Here is a 16,773-nt window from a genome sequence, read left to right as displayed (position 1 = left end):
ATTCACTCAGGCACGCAACCAAAGCATTGCCATGAGACAGCACATCATTTTTATGAATGCTTATTTACTGGATCTCATGACATCTTATCTCCCCCCCCCCCCCCCCCAAAAGGCCTATTTGAGTATCATTCAGATTGTGACAGTTTGATGTTTTTCCAACGAATTCTCATTTCTGAAATGTTTCGGAATTCGTTACTTTTGAGTGATTTAAACTTCTTTAATACTGCCGTTGTTACTGTATTACTTTAGAAAAACAGTAATAAAATGGTTTTATTTAAATCAAAATAAAGAAAAAATACTGTTGAAAAATTAATTTTTTACATTTTTAACAGTAATAAGAATGGCTAATAATTTAACAATAATGTATTCATATTTCCCATTCCTTATTATTAACAAAGCCGTAATAAATAAAAAAGAAACACTAATAATGTCACAATGCAAAATATAATTACCTATTCTTTTATTTCGAGGTGAAATATTCTGATATTCACTGAATATTTAGCTGTTAATGATGTTTCTGAAAAGGTACAACAAACTGCATGTCATTTTCTCCAATTAGAGTCGTTCACATGTGGATAACGAGATGATAATTATCTGCATGGGCAGAGAACATCATGTTGCATTTATATTGTTCTACAGAGACTACACAATGCTTGGAGAGCAGAAGAGTAACAGCCGTAAACCTAAGTGCATTGGTTTACCATAAGAGCACTAGTGAGGAGTAAATGAAATGAATTTCCTTGCTATGGAAAGGCTGTGAGTTTGGATTTGGGAGTGTGTGTGTGAACGCGTGTCAGTCTCTTGCACGAGGCGGTTGATAATATTGTTGTGTCGGTCGAGAGCGGCGAGGCTGTCCATCTCCTCCTCTTCGAAATTCAAGGGAATTCTCATAGTAAATGTCTTCGTCATCCTGTAAAGAAATTGCCAGGAATGAGTGACTAATGTTACTGATAAAGGCAAGTCTACCAAATCAGTCAGGGGAAAGAGAAAAAAGACTGGTCTTTAAATAAAAACAAGACAAAAAAAAGACCATTTGGGAATTAGAAAAAAAAAAAAAAATTAAATGTAAAATTAATAAATGTGTAAATAAATAAATAAAAATAGATTTAAAAAATTTATATATATATATAATCAAAAATAAAACCAGTACTAAATGTTCTTTTTAAAAAGTAAAAATAATGTACAAACAGAATACAGACAGGTCCTTAAAATAAATAAACAAACAAAAATTAATAATTCGATTTAAATTAAAATAAATAATGATAACAATAATTAGAAAGATATTTAAATAAAAAATATTATTATTAAATAAAAAATATATAAATAATAATAAAAACAGTACAGTACTATAATGTATAATGTACTGTTTAATAAAAACTAAATTACACAGAATAAACTGGGTCTTTATAAAATAAAATATGTCCTTTTAAATTTAAGGATGGGGGTTCCCTCGCACAAAGAGGTTAGAAAATATTGAAAAACCCTGACATTATTAGGGTTGGGTATCGTTCGGGTTTTTTACCACACCAAATCGATACTTTTAAAATGGTACTGTGCCTAAACGGTGCCTGGACCGATACTTACAAAAAAGAGCCACAAAATGATGGTGGATGACATTAAAGAATGGCTTTTTTATTGAAAGTATGCGGAGAGCTTACTTGTATATAAGTAAATACAAAACACAACAAATTTACACAAGTTCACAATAACACCTAAGCCACCTAACCCAACCACAATAAATGTAACACTAAATAACAGTTACAGTACTAATAACAGCAAAGTAGCCGGTATTCGTGGCAGGAATGCAATAATACAGTTAGCAATGCATAGCTTTGTTTCTAAACAACGGTTTTCGGTTCTGTGTTTGTGAATTGTGATTTAAAATGTCATTCCTAAAACATGGATCATCATACGTCTACTACTTCTTTTGAGAGAAGTATTATTTTTCCTATTTTCACCCAAAAAAAAAGACTGGATTGGGCATTATTGAGTGCTACAATCACATGTAATGTCTGTTTCATTCATACTGGACGCCAGAGGGCGCCCTCGTGCAGAAACTCCCCATATGCATCACAGAAGTAGTAGAACTCATGACGCTCCAGGAAATCCCTAATATGGACAAAAGCATCCAGCTAGCGCTGTGACTGAAGAAAAAGGAGAGAAATGTTTTGAATGATGAAACATGAAGACAATAAACACTCGACTGCGACAATATATAGTTCATCTGTGTTCAAGCCCTCTCGGGTATTTGCATAATAATTAAGCATATTTATAATCCATTGCTAATCGACAGAATAGAACACATTCTGCCCATTCTGTGATAAGAAGCCACATCAGATCTCAGAATGAAGCATCTGACTGAAGTTGAGGAGTAAAAACATGTTATAATGTTCTCTTTTGTTGCACAACAGGATTAGAAACGCTTCTCTACCTTTATGTATTTAATTTAAACACGTGTAATGTAGCTAGCTAATGGTAGGCTCCCAGCTGATTTCAATCCACAACTCATGCATTTAACGGCACCGAAATCTGCGTTCTAAATCAGTCATAAATGAACCAGAACCGGGTTTCGGTACCCAACCCTAGGCATAAGAAGAATAAAAATGTGTACCAAATATCATTTATAATATAAATAAAACCCACGATGCTTTAAAATGCTCTGGGGTTTGTAACAGAGCTCATGGTTTTTTGGGTAATCTGATGCTTACCCATTCGTCCATGTGCAGAGGTTTGATATTGTGAAGCAGAACTTCTTCACAGTTGCCGTAGTCGCTGAACACAACCACAGCCGTGGAGCCCGAAGGGTGGATGGCGTCGATTCTCGCCCGATAAAACTGCCAATAAAATACAAAGATGTTTAGTAGATCGAAATATGACGCTACGCTCAACACTTTTCACCATTAGTTAATCTTGTGACAACTAAAACACATTCCAGAGCTCCACATGTAATGCTCATTATATATGCAAAGATGCTAGCCAATCACAGCAGAGCGCGTTTACATTGAAGACACACCCTTCCAACAGAGTTCAAATCAGAGGCAGAATTTAGGATAGAAAAATACCTTTTTTAAAATCTAAATTATTACTTTATGATGGGAAAATAACTACACTAAGAGATAATGAAGACTATGTGCACCTCGAAACACTATAAAAAATGCATTTGATGACCCCCATTAAAATAATAGATTAAAAAAAAAAAATTGTTTCCTGGTGGAAAAAAACTACATTTCCCATGATGCTATGCAGAACAGTTGGTCTCCAAAATATTTAAATAAACAAATATATATAAACGTAAAATATATTGCTTCCATAGAATGATGACCAATTCAAATTTTTAAATCAACTGCCACTTGCAAAGCATCATGGGACTGTAGTTTTTTTTTCTTTAATAGTCATTATATATAAAATCCTTTCTGGGTTTTTTTTTCTTCAAATACATTTTTGTAATGTTGTGATTCACATTGTAGTAAGCCAGTTTGGTTCACAGCTTCGAACACTTTACCCAAGACTTCCCCTATGAAAAAAAGGCTTTCTGAACAGACTCCATTCAAAAATAGTGCATAAGACTCACCTTATTGTCTTCCCAGTAGAGCGCAAGACACTGGTCACCAGCTCTCCAGATTATGTGATTATTTGCGTCATTCGTCTCTCTCTGGCCTTTGATTGGTCCAGATCGTTTCTTGGGGGCGGGGTTATGCATGTTGGTTTGTTTCTGAGGCGGGGCTGGAGACTCCGGCTTGATTGGACCGGTCCGCCTGTGTTCTAAATCACCATTGGGGAGCGGTGCGTCTGAAACCCCGCCCACTTTGATGCCCTGACCGGATCCGGTGTCCTGCGGAAAGTCTTTTTTCGTGGCATCTTCCGAACGCTCAAAGTAGCCTGATTTGGGTCTTTCCGGCTTGCCTTTCCTTCTGTTGTTGGGCTCGTTTCTCGAGCCTGACGCGGTAGGATTTGAGGATTTGGGTGCCGCGGATCCGTTTGATTGGTTTTTCCTAAAAGCAGCTGGTCCTGTCCCATCCTGCTCTTTACAGCCACCGTTATGAGGTTCCTGCTGAAAGCTTTTCGACCCGTTATGTTCCCTTCCATAGAGACCCTGCTGTTCCCTGGACCTCCCCATCGATGTGTACGTGCTTCTAGCGTCCTGAGCATCATTCTTCCATCGCTCTGATCCTCTTCTTCCCGTTCGCTCTCCATCCCTCCATTTCTGCGGCTGGGAGACACTGAAAGAGGCCGTGCTGGGTTTAGGAAAGTCTCCGTCCTTCTGGAAACGTGGAGGTCTGTCGTTTCTCTGCGAGCGTCCCTCGTTCCGGGGGTGTTTGGACTGGGTGGCATCTCTGGACATTTGATCAGTGCTGGGGAAAGTCATCTTATATTGGTGCTCTTGTGGTGAAGGCTGGTTCTTTGACTCTAAGGGGTTAATTTGAAGAAAAACAGTCAGGCAAATGATTAATAATTGTAAAGGAATGAGTGGCGCGGTTGCATTTACTTCATATAATCAAAGTAACAGTAGTACTAATATTATTATAAAAACTATTTTAAGGAATATAATTTTTTTTATTTAACAGTATTAGTAAAAAAAAAATTAATCTTCAAATGTTTTTAAGAAATTGACTAGAAATGCTTTTTAATTACACTGCTAAAATGGAATACAGAAATAAAAAATAAAACAGAATGCGGGAAAATATAAATGAATTTCATAAAAATAACTTTTTTTAATAAACTGTTGCTAAATTGAAACAGAAACAGAATTTTGGGAGGGGGGGGGGGGGTTGGGAAAGAATAAAACAGGATTTTGAACTGAAAATAAAATAACTGATTAAGTTATTACCTGCTATGAAAATTCATTTAATGCTACATTTCAGTATTTGCAAAGAAAAGCCCCTAAAAGAGAATTTAAACTCAATTAAAAGCCTGTTAACTGTTGTTTTACACATTTTTAGTGCCTTGCTCCATGCATTTAATGACCTTTTACGAAGTTGAGAAATGTCAAGCGGTTATAAAGTTCATTCAAGAAAGCTGACAATCTTTTCATAGAAATCTCAACTTAAATGCAGGACACAGTGATGATGAAGGGCACTTCAGAAGTGTGTTTCAGGTCATTCTGACTCAGCAAGAGCCTGAGGAGGAAAACAAACGTTTCTCCACATATTAGCCCGGTCTGTTTCCTCCTAAATCCATACGTCAGGCAGAGCTTACAAGCCTCAGAGACTTATCTAAAGCGCACTAATAGAGCGCCTTCTTTTGGGACAGGCCATCTGTTTGAGGCCGCACAGCTCTGCAGCACACTGGGACTTCAACATAAGACCAGATTAAAATCTTGATGCATTGTTCCCATTATTAGATTGGTTTCGCTGCAAATGCAGTGGGAATAAATTTTTTAAAGTGATCATTTATAGTCATTATTGCAAAAAAAAACTCAACCTCAAAGGGAAAAAGGGTCTTTTATCATGCCGAAAGGTTTATTCTGAACGCAAAACCATACATTATCCAACTTTTAATACAGATGCTTACTAAATAAATAAATAAATGTAAAGTAGTTTCAAAATATTATTATCTGAAGTAGGAATTATGCAAATATTAAGCATTTAGCACTTCAGTAAGTTGGCACAATTTTTTTTATTGTTAGGGTTAACTAAAAAATAAATAAATTATATATATATATATATATATATATATATATATATATATATATATATATATATATATATATATATATATATATATATAGAGACACACACACACACACATATAAAATAAGATTTCTTTAATCAAGCGGAAATAAAATAAATATTAATAGCAAATTAAAAAGAAATTAAATTAGAAATGTTGTCTTTGCAACTAAAACAAGCCTAAATATGAATTACTAAAATTACTTAATGTATAACTAAAATAAATTAACACTAAACAATAATAATAATAATAATAATTATAATAATAATAATAATAATAATAATAAAAACAATAACAAAATACATTGTATAAAAATAAAAATAAAAACAAATAAAAATATATATATTAAAATATATATTTCATACTTAAAAATATAAACTAATTTAAAATATTAATAAATACTAAAATAGAATATAAAGAATACTAAAAATAACACTGTTACTTTTTGAAAGGACTAAATAGGCACTGATACTATAAGCTTCCAAAATTGGCCAATTCAGACATCAAATTTAAAAAAGCAGTAAAATTTTCAGCTTTTTTTAATGCTCCATAAATACAAAGGTAAGTTCTGGGTACCTTCGATGGAGAATGTCCCCATTTTTGACTCCAGGAAGTCAAACAATGTGCTGGGCCCAGACGGTCTTCCTCCTCCTTCCTCGTCCTCATCTTGTCTGGAGCGCCCTCTTCCACGACCCTTTCCTGTCAGAGAACAAATACACAGTCAAACTAAAAGATCAATGCAAGTCCTTTATGCATGGGATGACTTTCTCCACTGGTGTGGATTATTGTGATGTTTTTATCAGCTGTTTGGATTCTGACGGCACCCATTCACTGCAGAGGATCCATTGCTGGTACAATGATGCTACATTTCTCCAAATCTGACGAAGAAATAAACTCATCTGCATCTTGGTTGTTAGGGTGAGCTCATTTTTATGCAAATAAAACATTTTGGGTCCTTTAATGGTTTTTTGGCACTAAACAAAACTGAATAAAACAGGAAAAAATTATCTATACAACAAGAAAATGTATTGACGGGTTTTACCTCGAGGCGGTGGGCGGCTCTGCTCTGTTTGGGTCACGTTGGGCTGGTTTGTTCCGCTGAGCAGGAAGTTGAGGGCCACTTCCAGGTTATTGTTGTTATCCAGCAGGGCCTGTCTGGACGCCTCTCGGTTAAACCCCATCTCCATGATGTCCCTCAAAGCACGCTCATCAACCTTCAAGAGACCGCAGCAGCATCAAACAGCAGAAAGGAATTTGAAGAAGTTAAAGGTCGTCAAAAAATGCATTAAAATCAGGGACAAAAGAACAGGTGAAGAGAGCAGAAAGCATTTTGTCTTGTGATGATACACAAAACACAGTCACATCTGTGATTACGTTAGCCATCAATTCATCTTTTGTCATGCATTCACTTCATTAGAGAAAAATATTGGCATTTCATTTTAAGCCCATCGTACAACTTTGGGGACACTTGATGTGTTTTCAAGAATTGTTATTTAAGAAATACAAAAGTGAAAACAGCAGAATTTGAATCCATTAGCACAAAAATAAAAACACCTTAGATACAGAAAGGTTAAAACCCATATTTTCAAACTTTTACTGATTTAGGAAATAGAAAAATAGGAAATTAATTTTAAAAGGGAATTAATACTTGCATGCAGCAAAGATGCATCGAATTGATTTAAATGACAGGATACTGAAGATTTCTATTTAAATTAGATGCTGATTTTTTTTTTTTTACTTTGCTTATCCAAGAATCCTTGAAAATGAAAATAGCACAGTTTCCACCAAACTATTAACTGTGTTCAGCATTGATTTGATCAGCAATGTTTATTGTGCAGAAAATCAGTGTATTATTCTGATTTCTGAAGATCATGTGACACTGAAGACTGGAGGAATGATGCTGAAAATACAGCGGAGCATCACAGGAATTAAATAGCATTTTAATATATATTAATTTCACATAGAAAACAGCTATTTTAAATTGTAAAAAAAAAATCCCAGATTCCCAGATGACTTGTTCTTGCCATTGCAACACACCCTAAATCATGAATAAAATACAATATGAGTTATGCATGTCTATATAAGACCCATGGTGATGATGCACAAGAGTTCTCTGGTCTGTTTTATCATCCACAAATGTGCCTACAGATCATTTCATGAGGAAGGACTTCCTGCTTAAAAACAGCAGTTTTTATGACGATCTATGGATCTCACCAAATCTCTGTAAACTCCTTCTGACTTGTTCTCCATCCACGGCTTTTCTCTCTCCTCTCGTTTTCTCTGATAGGGGTCTCGGCTCCTGTAGGTGGACCCTGGATTGGCGAGGTTTCCGCCTGCATTGCCTCCACCGCCAAACGTTCGCATCTATCACAAACAAAGAGAAGACAACTGAATGAACAATGGAAAAAAAAGGACACTCTCCAGCATTTCTAGATCAGATTTCTTCAATTACTGTAATAAGAACACAACGAACAGCATTTCTGGACATCATAAGTGCGCTTTAAAAGTTTAGGTGTTAATCATTTATATGGTGTTCACTTGTAATTACACACTCAAAACCAAACATTTCTTAATTAAATATCAGAGAATATTAAGTTCACCCATGGCCTAGGGTTGCAGTCAAATTCAATTACACACAGCTTTAATATATCAATATTTCATTATCAAAAGGTGCTACTTTGTTGCAGGGGATGAAAATCAAGTGCATTCTGAATTGAATTTCCAATATCTTTGTACAACGCATGGAAAACAACAATCTGAGGGTTATAAGTATATAACACCTGTTAAAAGTTTGGGATAATTAGGATTTTTTAATGTTTCAGAAAGAAGTGTTTTCTACTCATTTTGTTATTTAGTCAAAAATTCAGAAACTGTAATATTGTGACAAAAGTTTTCTATTTGAATACTCTTTAAAATGTGATTTACAGCATTGTTAATAATCAGAAATGTTTCTTGAGCAGCACATTAGACTGATTTCTGAAGATCATGTGACACTGAAGACGGCTTCGATCACAGAAATAAATACCAGTTTGAAATAGAAAGTGATTTTAAATAGTAGATCATATTTAGCCTTGGCGAGCTTCTTTAAACATCGAATGTGCTGTATGTTTATTTCGCGAGAACGTTATCAAACGGACCTCTTTGCTCTTGGCGATCTCTGCGATGGCAGCGATTCTGTCTCTCTCGAACTCGTCGTTGTCTTCAGCAGATTTGACAGCGTTGGTGCTCTGCAGCGTCTTCCTCTGATCCAGAGCTCTGCTGTCCACCTGCTCCTTCTGAGCACATCTCTACAGAGAGACGCCAACACAATCAAATCAACCTCGCAAATAACCAGAAGGTCAAAGGTCACAATGAAAGAAGGAGGCCTGACCTGTCCGAAGGGAACGAATGGAGGGGGTCCACCTTCTGCGCCGATGTTTCTGCGGCTGTGTTTGGCGAGGCTCTTTTGTGAGAAAAAATAAAATAAAAAATTCTAATTTAATTTTGTCGTGTCGTTTTTAATAAAAATATGTCTATATAGTCATTTTTTTATTTCCATTTTAGTTACTGCAGTACATCAGGTTAAAAAAAAAATAATTAAAATGAGAAATAATGCATTGGAAACTAAAAAAACCTTTTTATTTGTTAACATTTATTTTATTTCAAGGTTTAGGTAACTATAATAACCTTGATGCACAAGGACTGAAGTTATTTACTCATAGAGATGAATAAAGCAATGCATCTTCATGCTATCTGGCTTTGATTGATAATTAAAATAAATCATCTGTTGCCAATGTGCCATCTATCAGTGAGCCAAAATATGATGAATATTAACAGATGGTTACAAGAACCCGTTTCTGTGTGAAACTGTGACTTCTGTTTCTTAAGTTTTAATGAATAGATTTAACTTTTTCCCTAGAGCCAAGTTACAATGAAGGTTTTAGTGTAGTTTCTTGTTTTACACCAACTCCGATGACCCTCACCCTCTGAAACTCCCACTTCTCGATCATGTGATCCACTTCACCTCCGAGAACCGTGATCTTGGAATCGTCCAATAGCAGGATGCCGTTTTTAACCTGGACGGCCCCCAGGAGCTTCACTTTGGTTCCAGGAGGAGTGTTCAGACTGAAAGCGGAGCAGAAATCGAATTAAAGGGTTAAATCAATTGCTTTGAGTCAATTGCTTTTGAAACACTGAAAACATTTGTCTCTCCTGCTCACCAAAATTGCATCTGTTTGATCAAAAATACAGTAAAATTGTAAAATATTATTACAATTTACATTATCTGTTTTCTATGTGAATATCTGTTCAAATAGAATTTATTTCTGTGATGCACAGCTGTATTTTCAGCATAATTCCTCCAGTCTTTAGTGTCACATGATCTTCAGAAATGTTGAAAACCACTTAATATTTTTGTGGAAACACAGACACATTTTTTATATATATATATTATTTGATGAACAGCTTTTATTTGAAACAGAAATATTTTGTAACAAATTGTCTTTAATAAATATCATTTTTTTAATTATTCATTGCGTCCTTTCTGAATAAAAGCAATACAAATCTTACTAACCTCAAACTTTTGAAGAATAGCTTAAAATAATTTAAAGGAAAAAAACTGGATATTATAATTCAAATATATATAGATACTTTTTTATAATGAAAGAAGTTATGACAGCCACTTTAAATTAATATATTACAGGAAACGTATATTCATTTCTAGAAATAGAAATTAAAAACAAGATGATAAAAATTGGATTTTGATTGTAATTTTTAAAACATCCTTCACCAAATGTTTATTTCTGACTCTCTTTTGGTTATGAAGTAGAAAGTGACCCAGGGATTTCTTGAGAGAGCTTTCCAGAGATTCACCCAAAGAAATAGGTCGGTTTTCCTTATTTAGCATCTGAAATGACTTCCACACACCTCCAAAAAAAGGGAATTTAAAATTCATAATTGCACTTCTCTGCTTAACTTGCTTTATTTCCTGGTTGTCAATCAGGGTTTTTCTCTCCGATGTGTTCCAGCTTTAGTTAGTGTGAGGCATTTGCTGTAAACTGGGATTAAGAACTGACTGTTTGACTTTAATTAAAGATTAAAGGGCGAGAAGGGATGGATTGAGAGAGAGGAAGAGGAAGAAACTCTATTTCCCCTCACAAACACTAATACCCCGAGGAGAGAAGTGGAGCAATGAATTATCCAAAACGCAGGCTTATTTCCTCAAATATGTCCCCTTGCCTGAACCCTGATCAAATGTTCATGCTCCTGCCAAAAATACATCACACGCCAAATAAACTCGCCCTCAAGAACACAAGTGGAGTCCGGGGAGCACTCAATGTGTGACGTGACCAGCGCAATTACAGACTTTCCTGAGCTCAAAGCGATGTAGGATCCGATATGAACTCTTTGGAGAAGGCAGAGAAAAAAATCATTTGTTTCAGTACAATGCTTCTGTTCTTGCAACCAATCTCGCTTTCATTTGAAGGTGAAATAATTATTTGAAATGAGTGACACTAAACTGAATTGTAAAAACACCTCTAATGCAAATAACCTAAGTTAAACAATGCATTGTGCTTGCAGTTTTTTTGCGAATGAATGAAGAAAGCTTTGGTTTTATTTACATGCACTTGTTTTTGAATGCACTGAAAAGTTTAGGTTTTATTTAATAAAAAATACTGTAAGAAATTATGAAATATTATTACAAATTTAAAATAGCAGTTTTCTATGTGAATGCACTGAAAAGTGTAATTTATTTCTGTGATCAAACTGCTGATTTGATGCTCAAAAACATTTCTGATTATCGTCAATGCTGAAAACTGTTGTGCCGCTTCACATTCTTTGATGAATAGAAAGTTAAAAAATATAGCATTTATTTGAAATCAAAATAGTCTTTTGATTAAATAATTAACTGACTCCAAAACTAGCTGAAAAACATTTTCATAATGTACAAAACCAAAGTCAAACCACAGATAATAAGTGCGCAAAACCTTCGTACACACTTCACAATAATGCATGCCCGTTCTGTGCTTGAATAAAGGAAGCTTTGGGTTCAAATGAACAGTGGATAGTTTTATTCTGTATGTTAGCGACAGGGATGGATGAAGGAGAGAGTGAGCCGAGGAACAGATGAATAAAGAGAGCTCTGTTCTTCAAACGGCACGAGGACACAGTCTGATGCCCGGCCAGAGCCGTAATGGAGACATGGGATTGGTGAGGTTTGAGCCAATCAGAAGGACTGAAACTGGGGTTAAAGGAAGGAGAGTACTAGAAAATGGCAGAAAAGGTTGTTTGAGTTTAAATCGGCCTTACAAGATTACACAGTGTCAGATATCATGGAACAAAAGTAACGAGAAGATACTACTTCAGTCTTTTCTACTGAGAAATGCATTGTTTAACACAATGTGTAATTTGCAACTTGTTTGTAACTGTTTCTGAAACTTACTAGAAATCTCAAAATTGCAAAAAAAAAAAAAAAAAAAATCTTACACCATTTTTTCAGTGTAACACAGCGCTGTAAATTTAAAGAAACCCCAAAATAAAAAAGTGTGATAGGAGATGTAGATGAGTTTGTTTCCTCCTCAGAACAGATTTGGAGAAATGTAGCATTGCATCAGTGTCAGTGCTGTGGATTATTGTGATGTTTTCATCAGCTGTTTGGACTCTCATTCTGACGGCACCCATTCACTGCAGAGCATCCATTGGTGAGACACTGATGCAGTGCTACATTTCTCCAAATCTGTTCCTATGATAAAACAACTCATCTATATCTTAGATGGCTTGAGGGTGAATAAATATTTAGCCAATTTTCATTTTTGTGTGAACTGTTCCTTTAAGCATCATGGTAATGTTTGCTCATATTAGGGTTAATGATTCAAACAAACCCTTTACATTATGCATTCAAATTAATGGTGTAAATCGTCATGCATTTGTACCTTCACAATTCAAAGCTTTGTATACACCATTAAAATATAAAATTACATGAGTTGCTTTAAGCAGTTGACACGCTCAGTAAAAACAACAACATTATAGTGACGCATAAATCAATGCAACAAAAGAGACACATTCTTGGTATGCAGCCTGAATCTTACTTGTCACAAAGATGCAGTTTTTCCGCATTTCAAAATGACATTGATGTTTTAGGCTCCTGGAGCAAGAGAAGATGAACCTGAAGTAACCTCAAAAGCAGCGCAGTAACACGACCCTGAACGACTCGTAGCACCGTGAACATCTATTCATCGTGGAAAAGAACCTTTTCTGCGGCTCCCCACTACATCAAAACGTCTTTAGTCTGGCTCAAGGCAATTACAAGACCTCTTTATCGTATTAAAAGCTACGTTTAATCAAACGGCTGGTTTTTGGCCTCATTATGGACCACTTCACTGTGCCTGACGGACCGAGACGTTATTTCATTAAATCATACGGCGCAATAAGACGTGCTTCAATTAAATATCTGAAGTACGATTTTACAGCCACTCGTTTATAAAAATGAATGAGGGATGTTTAAAATCACAGTCACATGTCAAATCTATTTATGCTTTAATGTCATGTTTGATAGCAATAAGGTTTAATAAATTAGCTAAAATATCTAATAAGGTGTAGGTAACGTTCTACAGATCTCTTCAGGCACAGATTCCACATCACTCATACTATTTCTGAAGTATGTAGTGTGCATAGTAAGCATACTTCATGAATGCATGCAAAAACCCACATGCATTTGCCATAATGTGTATTATTACCACATGAAAATCTGTAGCCCACAATGCAATGCTCTTGAGTTGACATTGCATTACGAATGTGAGACGCATGAAACAAAGGGATAGTTCACCCTCTGATTTACTCACCCTCAAGCCATCCGAGGTGTACATGACTTTCTTCTTTTAGATTAATACAATATGCCAACATCATCCACTGGAACGCCACTGTCTTATGAATGCGTGTAAGACAGTTAGTGAGATTAAAATGTATTAAATGTTAAATATGGATTTTATTCTTACACAAATGCAGCAGTTTAAATGGCCTTTATTAATCCCCCGGAGCTTGTGGAGCACTTTTAATGATGGATGAATGCACTTTATTGGACTCCCCCCCATTCACTTCCATTATAAAGCTTGGAAGAGCCATGGTATTTTTTTTTATATAACTTAGATCGCATTCATTTGATAGAGAAAAGTAAATTTTCATTTTTGGGTGAACTATCCCTTTAAGGAACAAAATTTTTTGCATCTCTTTCTCCACTCACTATTTTGATCAGCTTTGCAAGAGACATTTTTATGCAACAATAGATCAAGAATGCTTAATTACCCTATGTATTTAGGAGATGATAACTGTACTCCACTTGCGGAATTAAACATGCAACATAATGGAGTCATGTAACAACACTGCAGCATACTACCGTTTGATTATTTAACGCTGCATGTTGCATTATATTCCACATACTATTAAATAACAGGTGTTTGGAGTCGATTTATTTTATTCAGCAAAAGTGCATTAAATAAATCATACAAAATATTTCTGTGTCAGATAAACGCTGTTCTTTTGAACTTTCTATTTATAAACGAATCCTGAAAAAATGAATGTATCACAGTTTGCATCACAGTTGTTTTCAACATTGATAATAATCAGAAATGTTTCTTGAGAAGTAAATCTTCATATTAGATCATGTGACACTGAAGACTGGAGGAATGATGCTGAAAATACAGCTGCGCATCACAGGAATAAATTACATTTTAAAATTATTTATTTAAATGTATATTTAAATAGAAAGCTTTTTTATTTTTGTTCTAATATGTGTGGATTACTTGTGATGTATTTATCAGCTGTTTGGACTCTCATTCTGACGGCACCCATTCACTGCAGAGCATCTATTGGTGAGCAAGTGATGCAATGCTACATTTCTCCAAATCTGATGAAGAAACAAACTCACCTACAAAATTTTATAATATTAACGTTTTTTCCCTGTATTTATAAAATCAAATAAAAGCAGCCTTGGTGATTAGAAGAGACTTTCAATGAATTACATTAAGTGTTATCATACTACTAGACATCAGCATGATACAGCACCATCTTCCTGAAATTAGCGCCTCACACCAAGAACAGGAAATGTGTCAACCTGGCCCTGACTGTCAATTAGTCTAATTATACAAGAGCATGAGCTCCCCCTGACAAGCTGATGCAGTTTTACACATCCCTGCTTGCAGGTAGTGCATTATAATGACAAGGATGATCCAAATAACCACAGACACTTGAGCTGTACCTGATTTTGGACAGATGTTTGTACTCGAGGCCGGTGCACAACGTGTGTCCGTCTGTCATCTGCAGACGCAGCATTCTGGGCGCCGCCTGCGACTCCTCGTGATCTTTGGAAGCAGCGACATTACGGATCTTCTGCAGCTGAAAGACACAAGGTCCATCCAACTGCGGGAGAACCAGAGGGGTTTCGCATCAAACCGATAAAAGACTCAGATGCGATGCATCAAGCTCATAAACATGTGGGTTTAAATTATCGTTACAGAGCAACACAGCTCTCAGAAACTAGATCCCAGTCATTATTCTGCAGGAATGTCACAGTCACATCCTTTTGACCAGACAAATGTTCTTTTACCTCTGCTCTAACTCGAACTATGTTTAGTTCAGCTCTGCTAATGTTCTCCTATAATAACAGCGCCATCTTGTGGGCAGTATTAACAAGTGCAAAAAGTCTGTTTATATTATAACAATGCATTTTATAATAATAATGCGAAATCAATCAGTTTCAAATGATCAAGATAAACGTAGCTGGTTATTTTAATACACAAATGTACCTTTTCTATTCGTCCACTGTTGATGTCCGTCGGCAGAAAGCTCTTTCCTATGGGTCTCAGATCACTCTGTGAATTATATAATGGTTTTTATTTGTGTAGATGCTAGTATTGATGAGTCTTAACCCAAATATACATGACCACAAATCGACAAAGACACGAGTAAATATAAAACGGGAAGATAAAATATAAAAGGAAATAACTTACGTTTAGTGCTACTTGGATGATGTCAGTCAGTGATGCTTTTTCCTTCTCTGATGAACTTTTACACTCCTCGATTCCTTCATCTGTAAGGTACCTGTCGAGAAAAGTGTAGGTTTGTTTATATAAATATACTGTATATAAATAAACCTTTGATATTTACCTTGTTGTTAACAGTATTTTCTGACTTATGGGGGTGATGAGAGAAATACAAAATCTCCTTTGTGTAAAAACTCTGATAGCTGCACAAAATATGTTCTGGAAATAAGTGCATATTTTATTAAATACCAGCTCAGTGGCATATTTAAGAAAATAAATCCTATTCTTTTATGCTCTTTGGAGAATCATGTAAATACCGTTGCATCAAATAACCATGGTATTGCTATAATTGTAACATATCATATTTGATATGCACGGTGAAACCTGAGATCTAAAGGAGGTGAAGTCGAGTTCTGAACAATTAAAGTGTTGAAATATGCTGATGATTGTTTGTAAGAACTTGTAAAACTCGTCATGACAGTTCAGACTGATTACAAAGCTTCAGCATCCGATTATTAAACTATCATATATGACACACACACACACACACACACACACACACACACACACACACACACACACACACACACACATATATATATATATATATTGGTGTTACTGATAACAGACTAGCTGTCACTAAATGTTGATTATCGTGCTAACGATTTAGCCGCTAACAGCACTAAACATCCCAAAAGCCGACTTAATACTAAACTAACGAAGTGATAGGTATCGTACATTGTTAAATGAACGTATACGAAGCTATAAATATATTATAAAAGTAAAACTCGCTTATAACTCAGAGCGAATGAACGAATGTAAACATGAGTTAGCACCAGCAGCATGCTAAACACAGTTAGCCGTTAGCACTCGGTAGTGACTCACCAGCCTTCTTGAATGAGCGCCGAGCTCAGATCGCACATCTTCGCACACACCGATGAGTTTGTAGGGAATCACTGTCTAAAATAGCGATGAAATCACATCGTTTGCGCGTTACTCTGGATTCGTTTCTGCGGCGTTAGCTGGCGCTGCAGCCGGACGAAGACGGATGACGTCACGCGCAGACTTCCGTCGCGTCGCGGGTCAA

At 35.6% G+C, this 16,773-nt stretch overlaps 1 protein-coding gene across 3 annotated transcripts; it reads right to left on the bottom strand.

Moving 5' to 3' along the window:
* Window positions 1–353: 353 nt before the first annotated feature.
* On the bottom strand, window positions 354–16,773 carry LOC113055451 (tudor domain-containing protein 3-like). 3 transcript variants are annotated; one of them, XR_003277531.1, is made up of 14 exons: window positions 16,572–16,773; window positions 15,654–15,744; window positions 15,450–15,515; window positions 14,903–15,063; window positions 9,633–9,774; window positions 9,041–9,112; window positions 8,808–8,957; window positions 7,885–8,034; window positions 6,713–6,884; window positions 6,247–6,369; window positions 3,572–4,407; window positions 2,709–2,834; window positions 2,063–2,144; window positions 782–910 (listed from the first exon to the last, which is right to left on the bottom strand). XR_003277531.1 is itself a non-coding variant. In XM_026221768.1 (13 exons), exons 1-13 carry the CDS (start codon window positions 16,607–16,609, stop codon window positions 794–796), a joined length of 2,244 nt encoding a protein of 747 aa, XP_026077553.1. In that variant the 5' UTR covers window positions 16,610–16,773; the 3' UTR covers window positions 354–793. The 3 variants fall into 3 exon arrangements, 2 of the variants coding, with proteins under 2 accessions (XP_026077553.1, XP_026077554.1); XM_026221768.1 differs by lacking the exon at window positions 2,063–2,144 and having other exon boundaries at window positions 354–910; XM_026221769.1 differs by lacking the exon at window positions 782–910 and having other exon boundaries at window positions 1,612–2,144.

This window comes from Carassius auratus, chromosome 36 (assembly GCF_003368295.1).
Source record: "Carassius auratus strain Wakin chromosome 36, ASM336829v1, whole genome shotgun sequence".
Taxonomy (NCBI): Eukaryota; Metazoa; Chordata; class Actinopteri; order Cypriniformes; family Cyprinidae; genus Carassius; species Carassius auratus.
Note: the sequence above shows the minus strand (reverse complement) of the source record. Positions and strands in the feature narration are given on the sequence as shown.

What these genes read in the sequence shown, in the direction of transcription:
- LOC113055451 (XM_026221768.1), bottom strand. Translation starts at nt 16,609, where the DNA reads ATGTGCGATCTGAGCTCGGCGCTCATTCAAGAAGGCTG. An exon ending in AGATCGCCAAGAGCAAAGAG is followed by an intron (nt 8,035 to 8,807) that starts GTCCGTTTGATA and finishes TGTTTGTGATAG; the next exon opens with ATGCGAACGTTTGGCGGTGG. An exon ending in GGGGACATTCTCCATCGAAG is followed by an intron (nt 4,408 to 6,246) that starts GTACCCAGAACT and finishes TTAACCCCTTAG; the next exon opens with AGTCAAAGAACCAGCCTTCA.